The sequence below is a fragment of the Microchirus variegatus genome (assembly GCF_963457635.1).
Source record: "Microchirus variegatus genome assembly, chromosome: 2".
Taxonomy (NCBI): domain Eukaryota; kingdom Metazoa; phylum Chordata; class Actinopteri; order Pleuronectiformes; family Soleidae; genus Microchirus; species Microchirus variegatus.
The window spans coordinates 39,810,149-39,835,880 of record NC_139803.1 but is presented as its reverse complement, the minus strand read 5'-3'; the positions used below and the strand labels follow the sequence as shown (position 1 = coordinate 39,835,880).

Below are 25,732 nucleotides of genomic sequence, written 5' to 3'. Positions count from 1 at the left end.
GGGCAGACCTGCTGTTATTTTACTGAAACTGTTGTTTTTCTTTGGTTCGAACTAAGCTCAAACATCTGCAGAAGTGAAATCTGCTTCTTTTTTCCTGGCACATGCTCGTCTGGACGATTAAATGCAAAATGTAGTAGTATGGATGTAGCCTCTTCTCTGGCTTTTAAACACTACTTTTACCAAATCTAAATAAGATGGATTAAAATACGAGAAGGGAACATTGTACAACAACAAAGTTCAACTAAATTTCCACAAACACGCACACAAAAGCAACAGGAAGTTGCACTGAAGTGATGGATTAAGCAGACAGCGCTACACTCGCTTCGTATATTCGTCTATGCACAAAAACACATTAGGCTTCACCATGAGCGACAACATCATCATCATGTCACTGCACAAAGCCCAAAAACAACAACACAAGCATGCACTCATTTTCCATCTTATGGATTATACATTATTATCATGTATAGAACCATATATAGGAAGACATCAATGGACTTAGATTCTGTTCAGGATTTGGCTTTGGAATAAACGCTCGCATGGTCTTTATTGTGTCCCAGCAGCAGCATGCATAATCCCTTGGTCACACAATGATGACAGTGGCTGTGAGGTTACCATGGCGATTTGCGGCACATGCTCATCGTCGGTCTCAAACTTTGGCAAATCCTTCTTATTTATAGCACGATACACAAAAAGCTGTATTTCAGCGATGACCACTATGACATGCAGTTGATGACGCCATGCACTGCGAGTCCATATTGTTCTCTGTTGCCTGACACGTTTAGCGTCAACAACAACCACCGACACACACACACAGACATATTTGAAGGAACGACATCCAGGCTCTACACTAAGCGCAGCAGACTACAGCCTCAGATTAGCACCTGATCAGCTGTATACCTTGTTTCCATCAGTTGGGTTGTGGATAACAGTGGTTTGAGGCTCCTGATTTGAGAGAGAGGTCGACGCGGGGACAAAAGTGAGTTAGGACAGAAAACGTACAGGGGGAAAGAAAAGGAAGAGACATAAAAGTGGCGAAGGAAGTAAGGGTAAATTTACAGATTTACGACATTACACCACAGCACGATCACAGACAGATGGGGTTTGTTGTGACAGTTCCCTGAACGGCAGGTAAAATCCTCTTTGCAAAGACATCAAAACACAGACACCGTGGTAAATGACATGCTCCAAAAACTCTGTATCTGTCTATTCCTGGCAAACAGCCATAGAATATAAAAAGGTTTTCTGCAGCTACAACACTCGTGGATGTAAGGTAGTGTTGAACTTATGAGATTAGAAGAAACTGTACACGACTGTTAGATGACCAAACACCGTAGAATCAGTAAAAATAAGACAAAACACTGACCAATACCCGAAATTTAACTCATGTATCTCCTGTCTATAAACAGCAATTTATAATGTTTGACGAATTTGCCAGCCCAGCAACTTGTTAAACTTTGAATTTATTCATTATGGAGTTGTAGAAAATGTTAGCAAGCATTATTGCAAATGGTAAAGTCACAACAGCACTGCAATTATATGCAATTATAGAGGGAGGGAATCTAATTATCTAATCTAAAACTTAGACAAAGTCAACAATTCTAACAGCTATGCAAGTGAAATTACAACATTTGAACTTACTATCCACCAAAATATGAATTTAAATGTACTAGGTCGTGTTTTGAAAATGTCAGCAAAAACCTTAACCTCAAAAACTTGTACTTGTCTTAAGTTGTAAATATGACACAAGCACGGCTACATTTGAAGGCACCAGGACTAGGCTAATTTCCTTTAACTGTAGCTCTGAGAATAACACATGAACAAAGGTGACATCAATGTTCTTTCTATCTCTTGTTCAAACACAAAACACTAAACAATAAACATCTAAAAATGTGAAACTAATCGAACTGCTACACTCACATTTCTGTGGCATGCTAGGCTGCTAGCTTAACTGCACATTCTATAGTCGATTAACCTTGAAACCCAGACGGTTATTCACAGTTTACTACTTTCAAAACACATCTTGTAACTCCATACGCCTGATAACAAGCCATTGTTGTCTCCAGTTAATCTGACAACAACGACTTTTATGTGGCAACAGACTGACGTGCAATGACCCCAGCGCTGTCATTACAGTCATTATCAACAACAGAGGAGAATGTAGCCCATGTACAGCAACGTGGCAATGCAATAAAAGCAATCCTGTTTGTGGACAAGCTCATGTTACAGAATAAGACAAAAAATACCAATGGACGACAAAGAGAAAGACATGTAATTCGATAGATGGACAGATTGACAGAGTCATGCAGACAGCAAAGGCAGACAGACAGTGTACCAGAGCAGGAGTGGGGACAGGCTCTTTGGGGCTGGTGACCACATTGGCCTTGTTGTTGATCTGGAGGGACAGAGTGGAGAGACAGGTAGACAGGCGGGACAGGGCAGAAGTGACAAGGCTTAGTGTCCAAACACTAATGCAAGCAGTTGCTGTTGAGGGAAAACAAAAAAAAGTGGAAAAACGCTGTGCTTGAAGAGTTGCTCTCAGGGAGTCACCGCTGAGCCATCCACAGATCCGCTTCAGGGTTGAGGCTAAACACAGCGAGCACATAATAAAACAACCGTCGAGAGATCGGCCGATTTTATGAAGTTCGGGGTGAATAAATTAAGTCGGAGGCTTCTGCTCACTTAGGTAGATGAAACATAATGACAGTCTGGAATAAAACAAATGACCCAATTACTCTGCACAAGATTTATGAATCAGTGGAAACTCTGCACTGACATCTACCTGGTGAATGGCTGCAACTTGAGATCCATATAATGCAATATTTTCAATTTAATATATGATAACATCATCTGCTGAGTCCTTTATATATGAACTGTAAACACCAATTGCTTTCATGCTAAAGGCATCGTTCTTACTTTGCTCAAATCAAATTCTCACTTAATTATCTTAACATGAGGTTGGTGCAGTTGGACAAATAGCTATTACAGATTGTTTTCTTTTTGCAATAATTTCCTAGACAAACTGCCTAATTGGGAAAGTTTTTCCGAGAGCTAGAATCAGGGCTCTGATCACTCTAGGTCAGGATTTGTTGTCAAAATAAGAGCACAGATATTTAGCACAGATTTAAAGTATTTAAAGTACTGGAAGTAGATTTTTCTTCCAACACAGAGGTTTAGATTTGGTTCTACCACTTTATCCTCCACATATCTGGGGTTGGCGCAGTTCCCAGCTGACGTAGGGCAAAAGGCAGGGTCACTACGGTCAATTTAGAGTGTGTCCAATTTGCCTAATCCCCCAAATCTGAATGTGTTTGGACTGTATAAATAAAACCAAATAATCTGGAGACACGGGGAGAACATGCAAACTGTATGCAGAAAGGCCCTTGTTCCGGTGAGAACCCACGTCTTCTTGCTGCAAAGGCAAGAGTGCAAACCACTACACCAACCGTGTGGCTACAGTTTAGCTTCCAAAATTGTAATATATAGATTAATAATGACTAACTTTTAAAATACAGAATGTAAAGTTACCCTTAAGTTAATAAAACTCTATTTTGAAATGAGGAGATCAATCTCCAACAGAGATCAGAGGCCTGATTAGAGAGTCTAACATACCAAGACAGTGACTCCCCAGCCTTTAGCTCTGTGCAGCCTTGTGGCAGAACTTAAACACCAGATTTATTTTTATTTAACTACTGCTAACTACCATCTACAAGCATCTCAGGCCTACCCTCAAATATTCTGAGCTGTCCATCTTCTTTTTCTTTGGTTAGCAGGCGTTGGCAACACAGCAGGATAGTTAATGAAGCCAAGTCTAACTGTACGACCCAAACACTCACTCACACAGTAACACACATTAGGTTTTCCAGACTCATATGACATGGGCTTAAAAAGAATTCAATATCCAAGCCAAAAACATGTTTTGTGAGGTTAATGTGACCGTGGACTTTGACCACCAAAATAAAATCAGCTCATTCTCTGTTCCAAGAGAACATTTTTTCTTTTGCCAAATTTGCAAGGATTCCCTCAAGACATTCTTGAGATTTCACACTCACAATACTGGGGCAGATGGAAGGACAGCCCAAAAACATAAAAGCCTGCAGGGATAAAAATGTAGAGCGGGTAAATGGGCTTTTGCCCAAGATCATAAAAAACTGCTAATAGTCTATAATAAATAGGCTCATTCTCATCGATCTCACATAACTGAGCCCGTGTTTGGTTTAACGAGAGCACACATTGGAAAGCAGTCGGAGAATAAACAGGTGAATCGTCTGCACTGAAAAGGCCAGACTGCCACAAACGAGAGAAAACCCACAGAAAAACACACATTAGTCATTCAGGCAGCCGAGATTAAAGAGGGAAGAGGAAATGAGTCGAAACCAGAGTGAAAGTCAACACGAAACTTTGAAGGAGAAAAGAGGGGGGGGGGGTTTGTTTTTTTTTGTTGCTCATTGTTTCAGTTTCACCACGTATTGACACCAGTGAGTCAAATCTGTTATTCTGACAACCTCAATTCAACTACGATGTCTCCTTTAAGAGGAGAAGCATCTAAAGAACCAGAGAAGCTGGGTCTTATGAGGTTATAAAGGTTTTCCTGCTGCTCAGTGATAAAAGATTACAGACCGAAGCTTTAAATATCCTCACGTGTACGTGAGAAGAGGTGTAAGAAAATACAGTCACACCAAAATACTAGGATATTTCAATGGCGTGCTACTGTATCCTTTATTTATAGCGCTCTACAACATATTGGAAATACTGTTGACAGTGGTTTTGTGTTGTATTTAAGCCTCCGACCACTAGTTGGCAGCAGGATTTCCAATAGATTATTGTGGGGGGAATCATAATATATCTCTTTGCTTTCAGGATTCTTGTAAATACACAGCCCTAATTAACAGACACACATTTATATTAAAGACTAATACATGTATATTATCAGATTTTGAAAACGGAGAACAGCTAATAAGCCAATTATGGCATTCCCTGTAATATTTAATACCACTGACAGTCAGTCCAACAACACTCGAGGAACAACACTTCCTCCAGAAGTTTCACACTGTGTAAAAACAGCGTGTCGCACAGGTCACCGATGCTCTCTGTACAGGAAATGAAAAAGAGATTGGACTTACTTTGACACCATCCGGCTTTTTGTTCAGCAGGCTCTTGGCTGCTGTTGAGAAAACAGACAACAATGAAGGGAAATCAGTGGCCAGCTGGAATGAACACATGCAAACACACACTCATACGCAGATACACACACACATGCATAAGGTCTATTCAAGGCTGCCCAATTACCAGCAACCTCAAAGAGGGCACTGAGAGAATTGGAAGGAGACGAAGGAGGGGAGAAAATAATGCAAATCAAGTCAGGAGATGAAATAAAACTTAGTGGATCATTAAGTCTGGAACGTGTGATTAGATTCATCATGAGACTGTAAAGAGGCAGCAGTGCTGAGCGTCCGAGGAACTGAGCGTTTTAAGCTTCTCTTTCTTTCTCTGCCAACTTTCACACAGACACTTGTGTGTTTTATTTCCAACACGACAGTAAAAAAAAAAAGAAAAAAAAGGACAAACACCTTGGGTTTGTTAGAAGAACTGGAATCATGTGAGAGTAGATTTTTTTTTTCTTTTTCTTGCTGGCAGGTGATAAACAACAACCAGCGTTTAAGTCAACGTGCAGGGAAAGTCGGTGAGAGAAAGAAAACATGAGTGAGTGAGTGGTGGATGCAGGGGAGAGCAAAACAAAGAGGAGTTCAGGAGTGTTTTTGATGCGTCCTCAGTGAAAGTGAGCAGGGTTTCATTAGCAGGAACAAAGACATGTGCATGTCTATGAGTTAAGAGTTGCTTCTCAAATGACATCAGTTGTCTATTTAGCAGCCACACTGGAGGAAAGTGTTTCTGTTGCCTTATAATGTATTTGACAGAGTGTAAATCTAGTAACTCTGCAAAGAAACCTCAAAAAAGGTAAGATTCTAAGAGCCAAACATTTCATATATATATATATATATATATATATATAAAATCCCATGGTTCTCAAACTGTAGTACGCAAAATTATAATAAATCAAATAATAATAACAATCTTATCTCTCGCTCCATCTTAACCCGAGAACACTATCGCTTCAAATTCAAAACACCATCACTAACGCCGGTTGAGTTTTACCCGAGATAGAAAAATACACCCAATAAAAAGTACTTGTCATCAAAATATATCAAAACATGACAACTTTGAGTAGGGTCCTTTTATTTTAATCTGTGTCACGTCTAACAAAATGAAAGAAAAGCATCATGAGGGGACCATATAAAAATGCTCCAAAATTACTGGAAAATTAGGAATTTGGGAACAAAAATTGAAAATGAAAACTTGGTTTTCATGAAAATCACATAAATGTATTTGCTCAGGTGAAAACCACCCCGGCAACGGTGTTCTAGGGTTAATCTAATTTGATGATTTAATCTCTTATGGTCATGCAGATGGCATTCAATTCCATTCTTATTGGAATTAAAATAGGTATTAAATTTGATACGGAGAATATTGGTCGTAGTATTTCCACACATTTGATAAAAAATAGTTTCTGGAATCGATGCTTAAAGAAACCCAGAAACATGTCAACAAAACGTTTCATCGAGTCAAACAGCACCTGCCTACTGCACTTTCAAAATAGCGCTGGCACCAAAAAACCCTAATATGGCACTGGTTCTTGAGATGATTGTCGTCTACCTGGCTGATTACATGAATTTTAACGCCTGGTCCTCTTTCCATGAGACGCAGTTTCTTTTCACAGCACCCCAGTGTCTCTTCACAGCACAAGCGCACATATCTCTGAACAAGCCTTTGGAGTGATTGTGGCAGTTTAGTGAGTCGAAGACCACATTCTCCATAAATTGAGAGACCCCTAGTGGCAGAATTGACACGCGTCATGTTTAACTGATGCAAATGGTAGACGAGTTCAGACTTTTTCCTCCAGTATGAGCACTAACAGACACGCTGAGTCAGCTGGAAGCACTCATACTGCTGCTTTAGTCGTCATGCCATGCCTGACAGTATAGTTAGACACTGTGGACAAGTGTCAACTGCACCGCGGACTCTTACCTTACACACCAGTTACCACACAAGAGGAGGAAGGAAGAAAAACAAAGGTGAACACTAACATTCTCTGAAGGCATCTGACAGCACACAGGTTACTTAACATCAATGTTAAAATATGAGCTCGACTGTTTGTTTGTTTGTTTTTTTGGCACAAAGAGAAATGATCAATCACTTTTGACTGCGTTTAAAGGTTCTGCACTTTGCAATTGACCTGAAGACAGGACTTTATTGATCCTTCATTCTCTGCTGAAAAAAGGGGGGGAGAACAACATGCTGTGAAGGACAACATGAAAGCATCTTAAACAAAAGATAAATATATAATAAAGACAAAGTCAAGGAAGCAAAAAACGTCAAATGTTATCGTACATTTTGTATCGTACTTTAAGGGATAGTTTGAGCTCCTTGTGCTGACGAACAGCAGTCAACAGACATAAGTTCAGTAAAAACATGGCTTAAAGTGGAGACGCCAGGACAAAAAAAAACACTTAAAAGCCAAGAAAGTTCACCCAATCAATGTAATCATATGTAAATCATTTATCCATGAAAGTATCTAAAAATGACAAAATACGAATATTAAATATTTGTAACTGCGTTTAATTTATTGCCTTTAAATGTCATCATTGCTCACAGTTTGTCATTAATAACAAGGTTTTTAAGACGTTATAGCTCATCTGTACTTTATAAAATGCCAGGACTCATCAGTGTGAATCCACGGGGTAGAAAGAGAGAGAGGATCAGTCGCTTCATCGAGAAGTGAGCTGAAGCTCATGATCCAACACTGCTCCTAAAATCATTAAACTAGGTCTTTTGTTATTGTTTGGATTGGCAGAAAATACACGTCTTCACCATGTAAAGAAAATGTATACTCAGAGAAAATCTGAGTTGTTGTTGCAGCACAGCATCTGTAACTGCTGCACTGAAAGTCATTTATTTGGATTTACCTCATAGATGTAGCTCTCGGTCCACTAAGAGTTAAAATAATTGACTTTCTTTGCAGACGTAAATGTCACAGACAAAAGGCTGTGTTACAGTGAGATGCTGCAAAGCTGTTTGACATATTATCTTAACTAGGTTTTAGCTGAGCCCTTAGTGAAAATATCAAGGAAAAACAGGCATTTAACAGAGTTCATGTTTGTCTGTCGGTCTCCTGCTGCTCCGTCAAAAAACCTATCAACTATTCCTTAAAACCCATCACTTATAACTTTAAATACTCGATTCCTACCTGAGAAGTTGCGAGTGGCGAGCATTGTTGTCAGTATGGCACCCTGTGGAGACACAAACAGGCTATGATGTTTACATAAGCAGGACGGTTAATGATTAGACAGAGGTCCACAGAAGGCCTGGGGTAACATTCCTTGAATGACTCCCTCCTGTAGACACTTTAAAATAAAGCATTAGGACTGTTTGTGGGCAAGCTAGACACTTAAATATATCATATATAAATGATTTTACCCATTTACAATCGTCCTGATAATGTAAATGAACTAATATTAACTCACTGTGAGTGATTTTTAATCATTATTCATGCACTCCACCCCTATTCAACAGCAGGAACCCTCTGTTGAAGGATCTAAAAGGTCTGATGGGATATTATACTTTAAAAAAAACATACTATTTAAAGTGAATTCTCTGCTGAACGACGGTTGGAGCCAGATAAGTGATTTAAATACAGGAATAATGCTTCAGTCAATTCTCTTGTGGCCGAGTCCTGTATGAGGTGAATTATTCATGCTCAATGTGTTGATAAAAGTTGCAGCTATTTGACTACTTCCTCTTTCAGAATAAAAACAGGGATTGGCCGGTGTTGTAGACGCTATCATTACTAACCTTGAGTTTCCTTCTGGCGTTGAACTTCTTCAGGCACTCCACCGTCTCCTGTCTGTGCATCATGGACGCCACAGTGGAGCGTTGCTGCAGAGAGAAGATGGAAGGTGAGGTTATCTGGAAGTTTCTGTGACAGTCGTGTGTTTGTGCGAGTATAAAAAACAGATGCGTACGCAGATCCACGGGTGTTTGAGAGCGTCTGTGGCGGTGACTCTCTTGGCTGGATTGATGGTCAGCATCTTGTTGATCAGATCTTTGGCCTCTGGGGTCACCGTGTCCCACTCTGGTGACGGGAACTGTTTGGAGATGAAAGAGACACCACAGTTAAAAAAAACGACGTTTACAGCGTCTCTCACTGATGTGAAGAAGCTACAGATCCTCCTTGTCCAACGTGATGTTACAAACACCAATGCTAACTGAAAGAGATGCAGAAGATCTATCTATCTATCTATCTATCTATCTATCTATCTATCTATCTATCTATCTATCTATCTATCTATCTATCTATCTATCTATCTATCTATCACAGCTTAGCTAACTGCTTTGCTAACTATATATCTATCTAGTTTGTTATTTTAATCAACATTATGTACATTTAACTGCTCTGAATAATACATATAAATGCTAATAATAGCACTGCAGACAAACCAATACTGTAATAATGAATAAAATATATTTATTACTAGTGAAGACGGTCACATTAACCCTTTCATTGTTCATAAACTCCTTGTCGAGCTCCGTCATGACCTGCTTACTTTACATTTTCTCAAAAAACAAGTGAATACTTGGATCATGATGAAGGTCAAGTACCAAAACCATGAGTTCTTCTGTTCAGGATGTCCTCTACAAGTTCACAAGTTCAACTTAACTGGGGGAAAAGACCCAGTGGATAAGAAGGTGCACAGCACAAGCAGAATATAGTTCAACGCCTCCAGCTAAAGTCGATCCTGTGGATTTAGTTCCAGAGAAAACTCTGGACTCTTCTCCTGGACTTCACACAATTTCATGCCTCTGTTTTTGCATCTGTTGTTTTTGCATTGACCGCTTATACTTATACTTCTACATGCACCCACTCACATCATAGGCTCCAGCTTTAATCTGCTGGTAGAGTCTGTGCTGGTCTTCATCCCAAAATGGAGGATATCCCACCAGGAGAATGTAGAGGATCACACCTACACACAAACACACAAAATTAAAGAACAAAAATACCACAATCCTGAGAAACAAAGACAGACATGAGTCTAAGTATAGATCGGCGCGTTCACACAAACAGAAACTAAAAGTGTCTGATTTTTGCTGTCGTTACCAGGGACGGAGGCTCTGGATTGGCTGGACGGTTGCCAGGAAAACATGAAAAGGTCCTCTCTATCTGACTAACACAACACACGGGCCATTGTTTCTGTGCAGCCAGTGACTCAGTACAGGTGTGTGTGCGTGTGTGCGTGTGTGTGTGTGTGTAGTTGGACATGCCAGGCCCAGGTGGCGTGGCCCGTCATAAGTGTGTGTAATAAGCGTGAACAATGATTAATTCAAGAGGGGAGAGCCCTCTGTTCTCCACTGTGTCACACACACACACACACCATGGTATGTACAGAATGTGTAGGTGTGTTGTGATACAATCTGAATTGAATTACAAAAACCTTTGTTTGAGACTCAAGGACTTTTTGAGGACTTTCCAGGACCAATTCGCTCAAATTCAAGGGCTGAAAGCCCGTGGTATACAAAGTGTGCGACGTGTGAATGGCAAAACTGTAGCGTAAAGTAGCTTTGAGTGACTACAGAAGCACTATAAAAATAAAAAATTTAACAATTTAACAGCTTCATAGCTCACAATAGAGCTGCAACTGACGATTACTTTCATTATCGGTTAATCGCGTCATCGTTCGGTCAATAAAATGTCAGAAAACGTTGATCAGTGTTTGTCAAAACAAAAATGATTCACTGTAAACATTCACATTTAAGAATCTAAAACAATCAGAAATGTTGTTTAAATCATGAAAAAATCTCCAAACCAATTAATCGATGATCAAAATATTAGATGAATCATTTAGTGATTGATTAATAATCGATTAATCCAGTGATCGCTTCAGCTCTAGTTCATGAATGATCTGACATAATTGTATTAACTTTGGTAGTTTTTGGTATCGTCCAATCCCTAATCAATTAATCGAATAATCCTTGGACCGTTCACCATGAATTAGTCAATCTTTAGTAAAGCGTGCGTAGATCACGTTCAGGTGGCTGATTCTCACATGAACGAACACAAAGTGCTTCATTCGTCAGGTAAAACCCACCTGTGTCGTCTGTGTTAAAAGACCTCTGGGTGTTTGAAAATGAGCATCTGCTGCAAACTTAACTCATAAGTAACTCTGCTCTCTCTCTCTCTCTCTCTCGCTCACCACAGGATTCGTGTGCCAATAATAACAAGCTCCTGCTCCACTGGGATGAAAAATAAATAAAGAAAAGATCTTACCACACGCCCACATGTCCACCGGTTTCCCGTAGGGATCTTTCCTCAGCACCTCTGGAGACAGGTACCCTGGAGTTCCAGCAAAACCTACAACACACACACACACACACACACACACACACAGCCTAGTTTCAAGCCTCAGAGCAGCAGCAGAGCCTCTGGGCGATGAAAAGTTGTACTAAAGTCAGAACACAGAGCTTTGGCTGGAGCTCAGGGAACAGACCAATTATTCCTCTGCTCTTTGGGGAACAGAAGCAGAGAGAAATAGGTCTGATTATCTGTCCAATCCAGACTGAGCAGTGACACACCCAGTCTCTTTAGACTTAGTTTGGGCTCGGAATGATTAACAAAAAAAAAACCTTGATTTAGGCATTAAAAGAAAGAAAACTAGGACAAAAAATTGAATTGTTCCATTTCAAATGTCTTTAATGAGCTCGGGCACCGTGAACTAGATCATTTAAAAACATAAAAAGTCTTGTGTACTTACCAAACCATGCCTGCTGTTCTCCCTGCACCTCAATGGCCAGGCCAAAGTCGGCCAGCTTCACCGCCGCCCCCTTGAGCAAATTCTCCGGCTTTGGAGTTAAAGGAACAAAGACAAAAAGACTTTGAGTAATCATTTGATTTTTATTTAGTCAGTGATTCATGACGATAACCCCGAGCAGGCAGAAAGAAGAGGGGAGGCTGGGGGGGTAACGGTAGGAGGAGGCGGGGCTTTGGTAAACATTCAGACGACATGAATAATGCATTTGTTGACATTTTTGCAGAGCAAGGAAATCATTCAAAGTGACTCGAGGTGAAACATAATCACAACAACAAGAGAGGAGCGCTCGTGCAGCTGCTTGAAAAAAAATGATTCGGCAACAATTACACCTCGTTTTTCTGCGGCGCCGCGGGAACGTTACGAGACGTGGAGCGAGCCATAATTCATCCTGAGCCCGTCACACACGTTATTTTAGACGTTTGTAGAGTTTTTACTCATTCTACGTTTGTAAATCCACATTATTTAGATGTTTAATTTAAGGTGTAACTATCATAATAACGAGAATATCATTTAACACCATGTTACTCGATTTTTAAGGTTAATCGTAGTGCTGTCAAACGTTAACGCGTCAACAGCGTTTAACTGCGTCAACGCACGATGCGTTTCCATGACGACTGACCGGAAAAAGACACACGTGATGTCGTGTTTACGTGACTCCCGATTGATAAAATTAGTTCCTATAGTAACACTAAACTTTAAAAACAGAGTCACACGTACACAAGTACGCTGGTTATTTGTAGCGCTGCCCTTTTCCTTTAATAAACAGACCGCTCCAGTTCGACTGTAGGCGCGCTAACCTGCGCTGAAAAGAGCTAATGCAGCTAACGGAGCTAACTGGTAAACGGTGCCTGGACTCCGGTGTCCCGGCACGTAAACATGACGTCATGTGCGTCTTTTTACGGTCAGTCGTCTTGGAAACATGTCATGCATTAACACCTATTGCACAGCACTAGTTAATAGACATTTTCTTGAGTTTATGGTCTCATTTACTCATTTTGGGGTCTTCTTAGACACAGCTAAATGTCCCGTTTTATATAATATCACTCAACTTAGAGTCATGTGCAGGATAAACCATCATCCAATTTCTAAAATATGGCTTAAAATACAAGTACAACATGGTGTTTTGGCCAAAATTATAAATGTAAGGTTTTTAAAACAGGAGTTCCAGACATAAAAACAGATATAGTTAGAGAAATTCTCTACATTAAAGGCACCGTCGCAAGGAATCCTCTTCCACAGCAGTCACAGTGACATTTTATAGCAAGAAAAGCCCTCAAAGTGTTACTAATCAGATTAACGAAAGCTCTATTCATTCAGGTTAATATCTAAGTGAGCACAGTATGTGCCTCTGAAACTGAGGCAGCTAAATGGAACGGAGCCATAATTCATTGGATTATTCACACCTGTGATTCTGAGACAAAATGTCTACCGCACAAAGAGCCTGTTCCTCAGCCTCCCACACACACACACAGTATCACTGTATGTTAAAGCTGACATATTGAGTTCAGACATACAGTGAATATGCACCGTGTAAACGTATGCGGAATGAATTATGGCTTATCTATCGCTCGTTAGCCGCGGCCCACACATCCCCGACACATAGAGTTTGTGCTATTTATTGCAGAGGGCATCACACACATGCCTTTCACCGACGATCAAAGACGTTCGTCGGGGAAAAAACATGTGCGTTTAAAGATTTAAAGGGATTCTGGAGCAGTTAGAGGTGGAGAAATGTGTGAAGGGAGCATGCTGTGGTTAGAGGTTATAAAGGGAGGAGGAGGAGGAGGAGGAGGAGGAGGAGGACATTCATCATGCAGTCATTGCAAACGTTGGACCCTGATATCGTCCACTGTCAACACCCCAATGAAATCCCCAGGAAAACAACCATGTGACCTGGAGGATTGGCAAAAAAAAAAAAAAAGGTCAAATGAAGAAGGTCGAGCGAGTTCTCGCTGTAGATTCACATTCATGCAGGTCATTGTTCTTCAAATGTCACTGAAAACAGAAGCAACGTTCAGGAAAAGTCCAGTTGCTGCTGAATCACACCACAGTGCTTCCACATCACTGTTGGGATTCTTCCAACTCTCTGACCTTCTATCAGAAACGGAGGACAGCTGCTTTATGTGCGGAAATGAGTCTACTTCTTACTTGATTTATAAAGACAGTGCACATTTTATTGAGGTTATGATCTTATTCGACACAGCACGACATCCAATTTATACATATTTGTTTAATTTAGAGCAAACTAACAGGATAAACACGTAGTACAGTAGCGGGCAAGTAGAAGTTTTGGTTTGAAATACAAAACTACATGGTATTTTGGGTACAAATTGTAAATTCAAGGCTTTGAAACTGAGTTCACAGGGAGCTGAACATCCGTTTTGAAGCCAAACCAAAGTTCACAGACTTAACAGATTCAGAACTGTCTTGTCTAAACTGATTAACGTGACACAACTGCAACTAAAACTGACCTTTCACCTCAACCTGTCTAGGCAGATAGCCGCTCATCTACGATGCCTAGCGCTTGCTCATTGTGTGAACTGTTGGGTTTCTCTTCTCTCTATAATATTGTAAAGGTTTTTGTACAGTTCTTGAGATAATGTATGTTCTGATTTGGCGCTACACAAATGAAATACTACTGTATCTTCTACTTTTCTCTAAACGAGGACATGATTCACAAAATTCACGTCGTTCTCCACCGAAGAGGATCTGACACTGGCAAGTGAGAAAATGAATTCCTAAGGAGAATGTTACTGACATTATAAATCAAGTAAGAAGTAGACTGAGTCGCCCCCTAGTGGCTATTCAATATATTATTACTTCCTGGTTGGCTTCGGGAGGAAACCAGGACCGGACTGTGATGATAAAACCGAAAAATTTAATCATCTGTAGCTTTCAGGTTCTACGTTCGCTCTCTGTCACTTCAGCGCTGAGGCCCACGAGAACAAAATCACTGTGGTAGAATATTATGGGGTGCACCTGTGATGTTTTTTCACCTCGATTCAGTAAAGTCTGAAACCATTTGGGAGAAAATCACGCCACAGATGGTGTGACACAGATCTGCGTGGACACTGCTCAGTGTGCTTTAACACCTGGCGATGTGCAGATTGTGTAACAGCACACACAAACACACACACACACACACACACACACACACACACACACACAGACGTTCTCTGTATGCGTGTGCAGAAAGTGCAGTTCATATCAGATTGATCGGGATTTATGCTCCGTCCTTGCTGCTGGTGTGTGTGTAATAGCTGTAATTGGATTTTGTGTAATACTGCGAGCCATAAAGTAAATAGAATTACTGGCCTACGACAAAAAAGCAGAGCCCAGGGGTTCTGTCTCAGTCTGGAGGAGGACGAACACTGATGCTGACAAATGTACAAACAATGCACTTAGATTATGTATTTGACTTTGAATTAAAGACGAGGTTTCAGCTCTTTGTGGCCACCTTTTCTACTGCTAACTAATGGGTGTACTTTGCCTTTTGTGAATAATTTGGTCTATTTTAGCTTCCTAAATATGATTAATATGCATTTTCCATTGCTATGTTGTACATTATCTTCATCATTATTGAGGAACTGTTTAAGATTATGGTCAAAGTTAGAGTTCAGGCTTTGTTAAGGCTGCCGAAGTCAAAAGTCTGTGTCTAGACTCTTACATAAGCCATCGTGTCTCACAAGAACTGACAAAAGACGACTATAAATTCTTGTGTGTGTGTGTGTTTTCTCACTGTGCTTCTCAAAATCATCATTCTGAGACATGAAATCACACACACACAAATAAACAAAGTGGCTCTCTCCCTGTAGCACCTCTGCTCTGCTGCTTGCTTGTTCATTTTTTTTTTTTTTTTTGTATTTGTTTTCGTCTTTGTGTTTCTGCAGCGAGCTGTGGCAGCTGCCCGGCAACCGCCAATCACACGGCACAGGGACGGATGCAAAATAGAGAGAGAGAGCGCTTATTATTGCTGTGAAGGTAAAACCAAACCTCAGACACACCTGGTTCATTTGATTGGCAAATCCAAACGCAGCATTGGAGATGGAAACGAGACCAGTGTGGATGCAATCATCGCACAATGCAGGGTTTTGACCTAAATAGTCCAATTTGAACCTTGGTAGATGTTCTTCAGACACGTGTAGAACCAAAATAAGTTCCAGATCCTCACAGCGTCAACAACAAACTGTTCCTCATTTGATATTACGCTATGTTTATTCCAATAAAAGCCCTCCGGATGGACATTAAATCCAACTTTGACCTGCAAAAAATGTGCACCAACATCTCCGAGTGGAGTTTGAGCGACAGGAAATGATTGCGTGGAATGATTTTGATGAGGATTGGTAGCGTTAAAAGTCAAAGAGTAAAAGCAGAGGAGGAAAAAACACAAAAATCATGTTGGAATGAGGAGGGGACACCAAAGACTTTGATCTGTTTTGTGCGTCTACTTACCTTGAGGTCGCGGTGGACCACGCCCATCTGGTGGCAGTGGAGCACAGCCTCTAGGATCTGCTGAATGCAATGACTGCATGCAAACACCAGGGGGCCATGGGTTAGTGACAAGCTACCAATCGCGGTCTATGGCTGTGAGCTCACTTTGACACTCGGGGGGGAGAGGGGAGGGAAGGGAAGGGGGGAGAACATGGCCGTGTTTGTGACTGTACAGCATTGTGGTGAGTGACTCATCAGAGGCCACAGTGGTGAGCAATTTATGCTAAAATGGACCATTTACTCAAACGCACTCTCCCCAACTTTGTTTTGTGTGTGTGTGCTGTGACAGAACCCAGGAAAGAAAAACATGGCTGTAATTACACCATCATCATCATCATCATCTGCTGCTGCTCACACAACACGGCCAAGTCTCCGCCAAAGTCCCCGAACAGAAGTGGTGTTAGCTCCAGGCTAACGAGAAGCAGGACCCCGAGAGACTGAGACTGAGGAGGAGGAGGAGGAGGAAGAGGTCGTGGAGGAGGAGGAGGGGGAGGACGTGTCAAATCTGCAGCTGGTTCTCAGGTAACAGACTACATGATACTCACATCACCTCCACAAAACCTGTTTGACTCAAGCGACACAAAAGAACACGTTTCTGAATATTTGAGTGGTCGGAATGAGCCTTTTTAAAGTTTTGAATTAAAGCTTTGAGGTCAAGACCTTAAAATTGACTACAGTTTGTCAAATTATGACCACAAGAGTAAAAATTAGACTGTTCCTGTCAGTAAAAGAAACTATCTTGTTCCAGGGAACATGATTAATAAAGTTTATCTCATCATAAATACTAATAATAAGTGTTCAAACTCAGAATGACACGACAAAGACGCTAATCTAGTGGAGGTGTGGTTGGTTCACTGGTCCTCATTTAATCGAAATGACATTTTGGAGCCTCCTCCTCCCTGAGGCCTCAGTCTCTCCGTTGCTTCATCACAGCATGGCTTTGGTCAGATGCTACATGCACTTTGTGCAGGAAACGACACAACCCACCGCCTCTCCTTCTCCTGCCAAAACTGCCCACAATGCCGTGCAGTAAGTGGTTATTTAAACACTGTGTGTGTGTGTGAGCTGTGTCTGGTGGAGGGGAGGGAGGGTGGTGGCGGTTGTGTTTTTTCGGGGAGGCGGCGCTCTGCGAAAAGGTTAACTAGTCGACCGATCGGGCAGCGGAGGAGCGGGGGGCGAGGCGCCGCAGGTGGGCAGGCCCTGTGTCTTTTGGCCGTTCCTGTCATCACTTACTAACCTTTAAATCCCTGTGCACTATGCCATTTATGTGGCAGTGATTTACACTTTCTAGAATCTGCTGTATGCAGTGACTGTGGAGGAGAGAGAGAGATACCAGGAGGAGGCCAGAAGCAAGAAGGAGAGGAAGAGGGAGAACAGGTGAATGTCAGGAGAACAGGCACAGACAGAACACACCACAACACAATCATGTACCAACACTCCATTTACAGAGGAAACGTCTTAAAGGAACAGTTCACCCTTTGTTTCTGCGAGATATTGCTTTCTTTTCTGGAGTGAGATGACAGTTTCAGTTCAGTTCGGAGCCCATTGGCCTAGCTTAGCATAAAGACAGGAAGCACAAATGGCTGGACATAGCTAAGCTAGCTTTCCCCCGTCTCAAGCCCTATAGCTAAGTCAGACGACAACATTGCGTGACTGACATGACATTCAGTAAGAAACTGCTCCTTTTTGCCATTCAATCGCTTAGATTCCCTTGTTTGCAGTTCTATTGCTAAGCTAGGGTAACTCCTGCTAACTACCGACCATGTTCTCACATCACTTTCTGAAGCAACCTGCTTCTTTATGCCATTTAAAGTAGGCTATTCATCTAGAATAAATGTTGATGAGTGTTTACTTGTCTATACGGCTTTAAGCTAACTTCCCCTGCCTTTCCAGTCCTATCGTAAAGCTAGGCTATCTCCTGCTAACTACCAACCATGTTCTCACATCACTCTCTGAAGCAAACTGCTCCTTTATGCCATTTATTCATTGACTAAAATAACTGTTGCTGAATTTATTTGTCTCAGCAGCGCTAAGCTAGCTTTGCCCCACTGTTTCCAATTGTAATGCTAAGCTAGGCTAACTACCAACCCTGTTCTCACATCACTTTCTGAAGCAAAGTGCTCCTTTATGCCATTTATCAACTAGAATAAGTGTTGATGAGTGTCAACTTGTCAAGACAGCTCTTAGCTAGCTTTCCCCCCGTTTCCAGTTCTAATGCTATGCTAGGCTAACTCCTGCTAACTACTGACCATATTCTCATGTCACTTTCAGAAAGAAAGCACCGTGTGGAACTGCTCCTTTATGCTATTCAACATAGAGAGATAAACAAAGGTCACACACATGCTGTTTTCATCGCTAAACCTTATATAACAAATAATAATTACATAATAATAAAAGTAAAATCCACTGCAAATTAGAATCCAGGTTTATACCAAAAAAATATGGATCTTATTTTCATAAATGACAAAACTGGAGGAGCTGGAGCCGCTCTGGAAGACAAACTTAAACCCACCTTTATGAAAAAGGATGAAGCTGTTCTTTTTTTTTTTTTGCAAAAACTGGTTCCAGTTTGAGTGGATTTTTAAAGAACAGGAAGAATGGTGACAGTGGGAAAGTAGATCCAGGATCCAAGGTCAAGTTAAGGTAGAAGAGGAAATGTGAAGAGAGAAACTGGAGCATGAAAGGCATATGAAGAGGAGACACTTTAATACTGCTGAATTTGACTTTAAATGATTTAAACATTCATATGCATGAGGACATGTTAGCATTTGCTTTGGGATATTACTGTTAATAGGTGACGACAGTGTTTCGACCTTAATATGCCTTCATGATAGAAAACAACACATTATTTGACAGGAATATGGACATGTGAGTGAGGTGCGACTCTGACCTGGCGTCAGCTTCACTGTAGTACTCCCTGGCAACGATGTCCTCAAACAGCTCACCACCAGTGACTCTGCAGGAGATGGAGAAACACATTAAAAATAATAGATACACCACTGAGGTGAATATGCAACGTGTAATAAATGTGTTTGCATTATTGAGATGAAGATGTGCGACTTGGTCAATAAGTAAAACATATACATAAAGCCACACGCGCAGCCGCCAGAATGTAGATGGATGCAAATTGAATAAATATTGAATATAAACAAATGGCTGTGGCACGAGGAAGAGAAAACACTTTTTTTACTTTTCTGTCACATACAGAACAGAATAGAGTCAGAATTGTGAGTTTTAAAGTCAGAATTCAGAATAGTCAGAATTCTGAGAATAAAGTCAGAATTTTGTGTGTAGTCAGAATTCTGAGTTTAAAGTCAGAATTCTGAGTTTAAAGTCAAAATTCTGAGTTTAAAGTCAGAATTGTGAGTTTTAAAGTCAGAATTCTGAGAATAAAGTCAGAATTCAGAACAAAGTCAGAATTGTGAGAATAAAGTCAGAATTGTGAGAATAAAGTCAGAATTGTGAGTTTTAAAGTAAGAATTGTGAGAATAAAGTCAGAATTCAGAATAAAGTCAGAATTGTCATTTTAAAAGTCCGAATTCTGAGAATAAAGTCAGAATTCTGAGTTTTAAAGTCAGACTTCAGAATGAAGTCAGAACTCTCAGTTTACAGTCAGAATAGTCAGAATTCTGAGAAAAAAGTCAGAATTGTGAGTTTAGTCAGAATTGTGAGTTTAAAGTCAGAATTCAGAATAAAGTCAGAATTCTGAGAATAAAGTCAGAATTCTGACTTTACAGCTGACCGGGGTTAGACGGAGTGACAGAACGGAGAAGTAGATTAAAGGAAGTGAAAAAGAAAGCTCGGGATATTAGGCTCAAGATGAGGGATGAGGAAATGGCCTGTGTGTGATTAACAGATTGAGAAATGGGCATAATAGATGCAGAGGAAGGCGACGACTGACAGCAGCAGAGGAGGAGGTTGGTGGGTTTGATAAGGAGCGAGCTGCCTTATGGGCCCAACATAAGTGTTTTATCATCAAAGTAACACATACATACATATACATGTATGTGCCGATGATTCTCGCTGCAGGAAAAATGCAGGCAAAAGCGTTCTCATTTTACGCTTCATAACAGCAGATTAGAGTCGGGAAGGGAAACAAAACGTCGAGCTCACGAGCGTGAAATTCCCCTCACGGTGGCTCATATATCACCGAAATGTGTTGGATAATGTAAATCACACATCATTCATGTCAGGTTTTAAATTTGCATCAGATTAAAAAAGCATCCAAGACATCAATCTGGTTATAAATATATAAATATGAGGTTCTTGTGTTTCTAGTAATCTAATTCTACACATATAGAGTTTTGACAGATTGTCAGGGACATTTGTAAAGGACCTTCGTCCTCTACATTAAAGCAACTGAACGTTTAGGGTTAGTTTTAGCAGTAGAATATCTGAGACTTAGGTTATGACTGTTTTAGTTAATGTTGTCGTGTTTTTGCTAACGCCGTTGTGTTTTAGCTAATGTCATGTTTTAGTTAATGTTGTTGTGTTTTAGCCAACGTCGTTTTGTTTAAGCTAACGTTGCGTTTCAGTTAATTTCGTTGTGTTTCAGCTAATGTTGTGTTTTAGTTAATGTAATTGTGTTTTAGCTAATGTCGGCGTGTCTTAGCTAATGTTGTCGTGTTTTAGTGAATGTTGTTGTGTTTTAGCTAATGTTGTTGTGTCTTAGCTAATTTTGTTGTGTTTTAGCTAATGACGTGTTTTAGCTAATGACGTGTTTTAGCTAATGTCCTGTTAGGGTTAGAGAATGGCTGCTTGTGGTCGACTGCAAAGATAATGCTGGTTACATCTGTGTTCTTGTAGATGTAAATATAACAATACATTTAACGATATAACGATAAAAAGAATCACAACTTTCTTCCATAATATTACGACTTTATTCTCATAAAATTATGCCTTTTTTCTCGTAATATTACGACTTTAATCTTGAAGAGATTCAATATTTTTTACTCTTCAGTTTGGCCCTAATACTTGGTCGTAATTATCAGACGAGTTGACGATTAATTAAGCAATAGATTAATAATAATAAAAAAAATAAAAAACACTGACGGAGAGAGAATCTTATTAATCAGGTCTGTGTGGACTTATTTTGCGATGGTTAAACTGGAGCATTTGCTTTATTTCAAAGTTTTTAAACTATACAACTTCAAGTTACATACTACAGCTTTAATGGACTACCGTAATCAGCCATCCTCAGGGGTTTCAGACAATTACCGGCCTCGTCGACCCATTTGCAGTCACCTGCTGACTCCAGGTGAAGTTATAATCCCTCACAGAGGCACAAAGTGCCATCACTACACAGATTAAATGAGCAGCGCGAAAAAAAACCCATCTTCTCATCTCGTCGTGACACGCGGCACTCAAACCAAAATGTGACCACGGGGAAATTTGACCTCGTACAGTGGCTGCACTTGTGCACATTTCAAACCTGTGAGTGTCGTAAAGAAATCATTTGCACTTACAAGTCAAAGACCAGGTAGTGGAATCCTTCCTCTGATATGCTGTCATGGAGTCGCACTGGAAGAAAGGAAAGAAAAGGGGAGGACAAAAGAGGAGTGAAAGTTATTCTATTATGTATGACAGTGTTCTGCAGAGAAGCTAGCACAGCGACAGCAGCAGGAGGTAATAACTGCGTGACTGATGAGCAGCTCACTGAAGCACAAACTGAGCACTGAACACCAGAGTAGCGTTGTTTCCTCTCAGCGGGGAGTGTGTTTAAAACTCCGACACCAAGATCAGCCGCTTCTTTTTGTGACAGTTTTGTGAGGGAACAGATATTATAATAATAATAATACGATATTTTTCTAAATTCCAAGAGACTTGTTGTCCCAGTTAATTTGCCAGGTTTCTCTGAGTCTGTTCCAACTGCATCTGTTCTCCCAATCCCTCTGTGGTACAAATGTAAGAAAAAGACATCACACCTTCTTAAGCCTGGACACAGAATTAATTAAAAGGGAAATTAGAAATACTATTCTATTTGTAAACATGTAAATACCAGGGTATGTGACCTTATCTCTCGCTCCATCTTAATCTAATCTCACTATACCAGTGTGTGAAGTGTATGTGAGGAAGGAGAATGCCTCCTGTGAAAAGTCCTATTTACAATCTTGTCTCAGCTGGTACTCGGTATAAAAGGTTTGAGAAACACTGAACTAATCAGTTTGAGTGAGTTTTTTTATAGAATAGAAACAAGTTTTCTGACTCCAGCTTCTTAAAAGGTGATTATGTTGTTATTTCTTTGCAGAAAATGTGAGTTTTGGTTGGAGAAAATACATGTTTACGGACTCGATGAATCAAGAAAATCATCAACCTCTTCCTCGATTATTAAAAGAATAGTTAAATTAATTATCTCGTTTAATTAGCCTTTAAGTGCCTTTTCTGATGGATTCCGGGGAAAACAGCAGAAATCTGGGCCAAGACCTTTGTTTTCCATTAGCTTAGAGTTGAGAAACAATAATCTGATTTTATTCCCCAACTTCCTCACATCAAAAGGAGACGAATTACAAAGTCTTTATTCGACAAATATTGGGCAATGTGTTCCACGTCTTTTGCGCTCTACATGGACTGTTCCGCCTCTGTCCCTCACAAATTCACATTCAGAAAGAGTTTTGCACAGATTAACAGCTCTTTAGTCATCACACAGAGACTGAAAAGAAGTCTTTTCATGTCACTTTCAGATGTAGAAACAAAAAAAAGAAAAAATAACCCCATTGATTTCCCAAAAGGTTTAATTATATTCATCAAAGTGACTGTTCTTGCATGAAGTATATTAATATTAAACAGAACACTTAAGGTTTTCTTTTGAGCAGATAAAAGCCGCATAAATCCTTCATTTGCAACTTCTCTGTGAAACTCGACCCTGGAACAGAGAGTGAGTGAACGTGTGAAATAAACCGTCACAGATAAGTTAATACCCTTCAATGAAACCACAGAATAAAGACACATTAGTGCCCAACAAACATGTGAAATAGTGTGGGAATCACAATAAAGGATATCGATAATATACCAATACATTTATACTATAATAATATAAGGCAAGAGAAGTTTTTTTGGTCCGTAAAATGTCACAAAAAGTCGTTGTTTCTTTGTTAGAATGGAGCAAAGAAACCCAGGAAATCAAAAATCAGAGCACTTGTCTTAATTATTTAAAAAATACGGTGGCCCTGACCAACACAAATAGGAAAACACTGAAACACATCAGTTAATGTAGTGTTTTAGTTAATGTCGTTGTGTTTTAGCTAGTGTCATTGTGTTTTAGTTAATGTCGTGTTTGAGTTATTGTTGTTGTGTTTTAGCTAATGTCGTGTTTTAGCTAATGTTGTTGTGTTTTAGTTAATGTTGTGTTTTAGCTAGTGTTGTGTTTTAGTAAATGTTAATGCACTTCAGGGTCACCGTAACAAAAGACTCAAACCGATTAAGTGACGATAAAAATAGTCGACTGTAAATAAACACTCTGAGCTACATGAGCATTCAAGCTAACAGCACAGTGAGTGAATATTACTTTCTGTATGCGTCTCCATGCGTCGTCAGAGCGAATTCATACACCGATATAAAAAATAAATGATTCACAATATTCACTTCTGTTATCTATAAGAGGCTACAGCAGATACAGCTGTGAATGTACTATTATGTGGAATATACATGAGCAGACACTGTTGAAATTTTAATGTACGCCCTTTATTTGGCTGTGTAGGTTGAACGGTCTCAATGCAGTGAAAGCATATGGTAGTTTCTTTTTAAATGCACTAAAGAATGGGGAAATAAATAAATAATCTGACAGCAAATGGAGAAGAAAATATTAGTGTAGAGAACGAGCCCGGGCCGCCCGACAGCCCAGTATCACTGTGCTCAACAAGACGAAAGATGAAGAACTCTGCCGGCTGTTTGACCTTTCACTGAGCCAATTATCATCGCTGTCGACTCGACATGAAATGCTGGGAAGTGACAAACAGGGTCAAACTGAAAGTAGCCACAACAAGCCTGTGCTGCAGAGAGATGTACAGTATATAATGAAGCAGCAGCTCCAGGGTTACACCTGTCAGACTGCAGCAGGGAGACGGTCTGAAACACCAAAGTGATTGTTTCGCTCCGAGAACGGCTTCAAACGAAGAAGATTGACGGTTTTACAGAAACAATTTACCTTCTCTCTATATGTTTAATGGTTTCAAGTAAGCATAACACATTTCCTGTCAGATTTTCAGCTTAGACGGATGATTCCAAAAGCTTCAGACATCGATGACAGTGTAGATCCACCGTAACGCAGCTTTAACAGCTAGCACAATAAAACAGCTCAGCTACAATTGATTTTGGCTCACTTTTAATAATCCACAATTGATTTGTTTGGTCTGTATAAGGTCAGCGGGGGGGAATAACTCATGCTCCAGTTATGATATTTTCGTCTGGGCGAAATGGATTCTGTTGGAGATACGATCAACGGTGAATGATTGTGCCGCGAATGTGTATGAATATGAAATAAGGGGCTGGAGGAAAAAGGTCATTCCAATTCCAGTGTTCAAGGGAGGTTAAAGAGAGACAGGTCCGAGAGAAAGTAGGAGATGATGGATGGATGAGAAGATTTAAAAACAGGGAAAGATCTTCCCCAAGGGATTCCCTGACGTCTTTGTCAGACGATCATCATCGGAGATCTATCACTGGCTGAGACTTTAGAGGTTATAAATGCGATATCATCTGTCACAGGGACCATCAAAAGTCAGGTAATGTCTTTCCCCCGCATTTATTTAGACAGGAACCTGGTCTTTGCAAGTCTATAACAGCTGCCTGAAGGCTTTAACAAGACGGTTGCCAAGAGGCAAGACTCGCCTAGTGCATAAAATCAGGTGTAGGCACAGTGTTTCAGGTTTGACTGCACTGTTGTTGGCAGCAGACAGGTGTATTTAAAGTGATTATGTTGCCTATTTAAATGCAAATTGGTGAAAACACGCGTGTCCACGTGTCCATTTGGAGCGGCAGTCGTCTTGTTGCGTGTGGGGAGGGCTAATGATGACACAAATACGGCTTCACACATACAGTAACAGCACACGCATCGACACGCTACCAAAACAAAGACGGGCCCTAGAGTCATTAATCCACTATACTGTTTCTATATATAGAAAATAATTGTTGGCTGCTGCGATATTGAAGTCGGAAACCTTTAAAGGAATTAGGGCTTTTCCCAAGCTGGGTGCTCCGTGAACGGCATAGTAATGAGAGCAACGCCAGCTGCTACCAATGTATCACCAGATGAGAGCGGTGAGACGTTTAATGAGGAGAAAAGTGAACATTTTATCCAGGTTTTTCTACTGTTCCACTTCTTCCTG

General features: G+C 40.4%; 1 protein-coding gene across 13 annotated transcripts in view; it reads right to left on the bottom strand.

Annotated features, from left to right (window-relative positions):
• The window catches only part of camk2d1 (calcium/calmodulin-dependent protein kinase (CaM kinase) II delta 1), a gene marked incomplete at both ends in the record, with an annotated part of 91,454 nt that overhangs the window by 28,968 nt on the left and 36,754 nt on the right, over positions 1-25,732 (bottom strand). Inside the window, 12 exons of one of the 13 annotated variants that reach the window (XM_083909801.1) lie at positions 901-945; positions 2,336-2,395; positions 5,124-5,164; positions 8,306-8,348; positions 8,911-8,994; positions 9,081-9,203; positions 9,985-10,079; positions 11,381-11,464; positions 11,865-11,952; positions 17,650-17,722; positions 19,303-19,368; positions 21,878-21,932. In XM_083909801.1, coding sequence (XP_083765927.1) covers positions 901-945; positions 2,336-2,395; positions 5,124-5,164; positions 8,306-8,348; positions 8,911-8,994; positions 9,081-9,203; positions 9,985-10,079; positions 11,381-11,464; positions 11,865-11,952; positions 17,650-17,722; positions 19,303-19,368; positions 21,878-21,932 — 857 coding nt within the window. Of the gene's footprint in view, positions 1-900; positions 946-2,335; positions 2,396-5,123; positions 5,165-8,305; positions 8,349-8,910; positions 8,995-9,080; positions 9,204-9,984; positions 10,080-11,380; positions 11,465-11,864; positions 11,953-16,373; positions 16,477-17,649; positions 17,723-19,302; positions 19,369-21,877; positions 21,933-25,732 lie in introns of those variants that run through there. The other 12 variants (XM_083909800.1, XM_083909799.1, XM_083909794.1 and 9 more) reach the window with 12 other exon arrangements.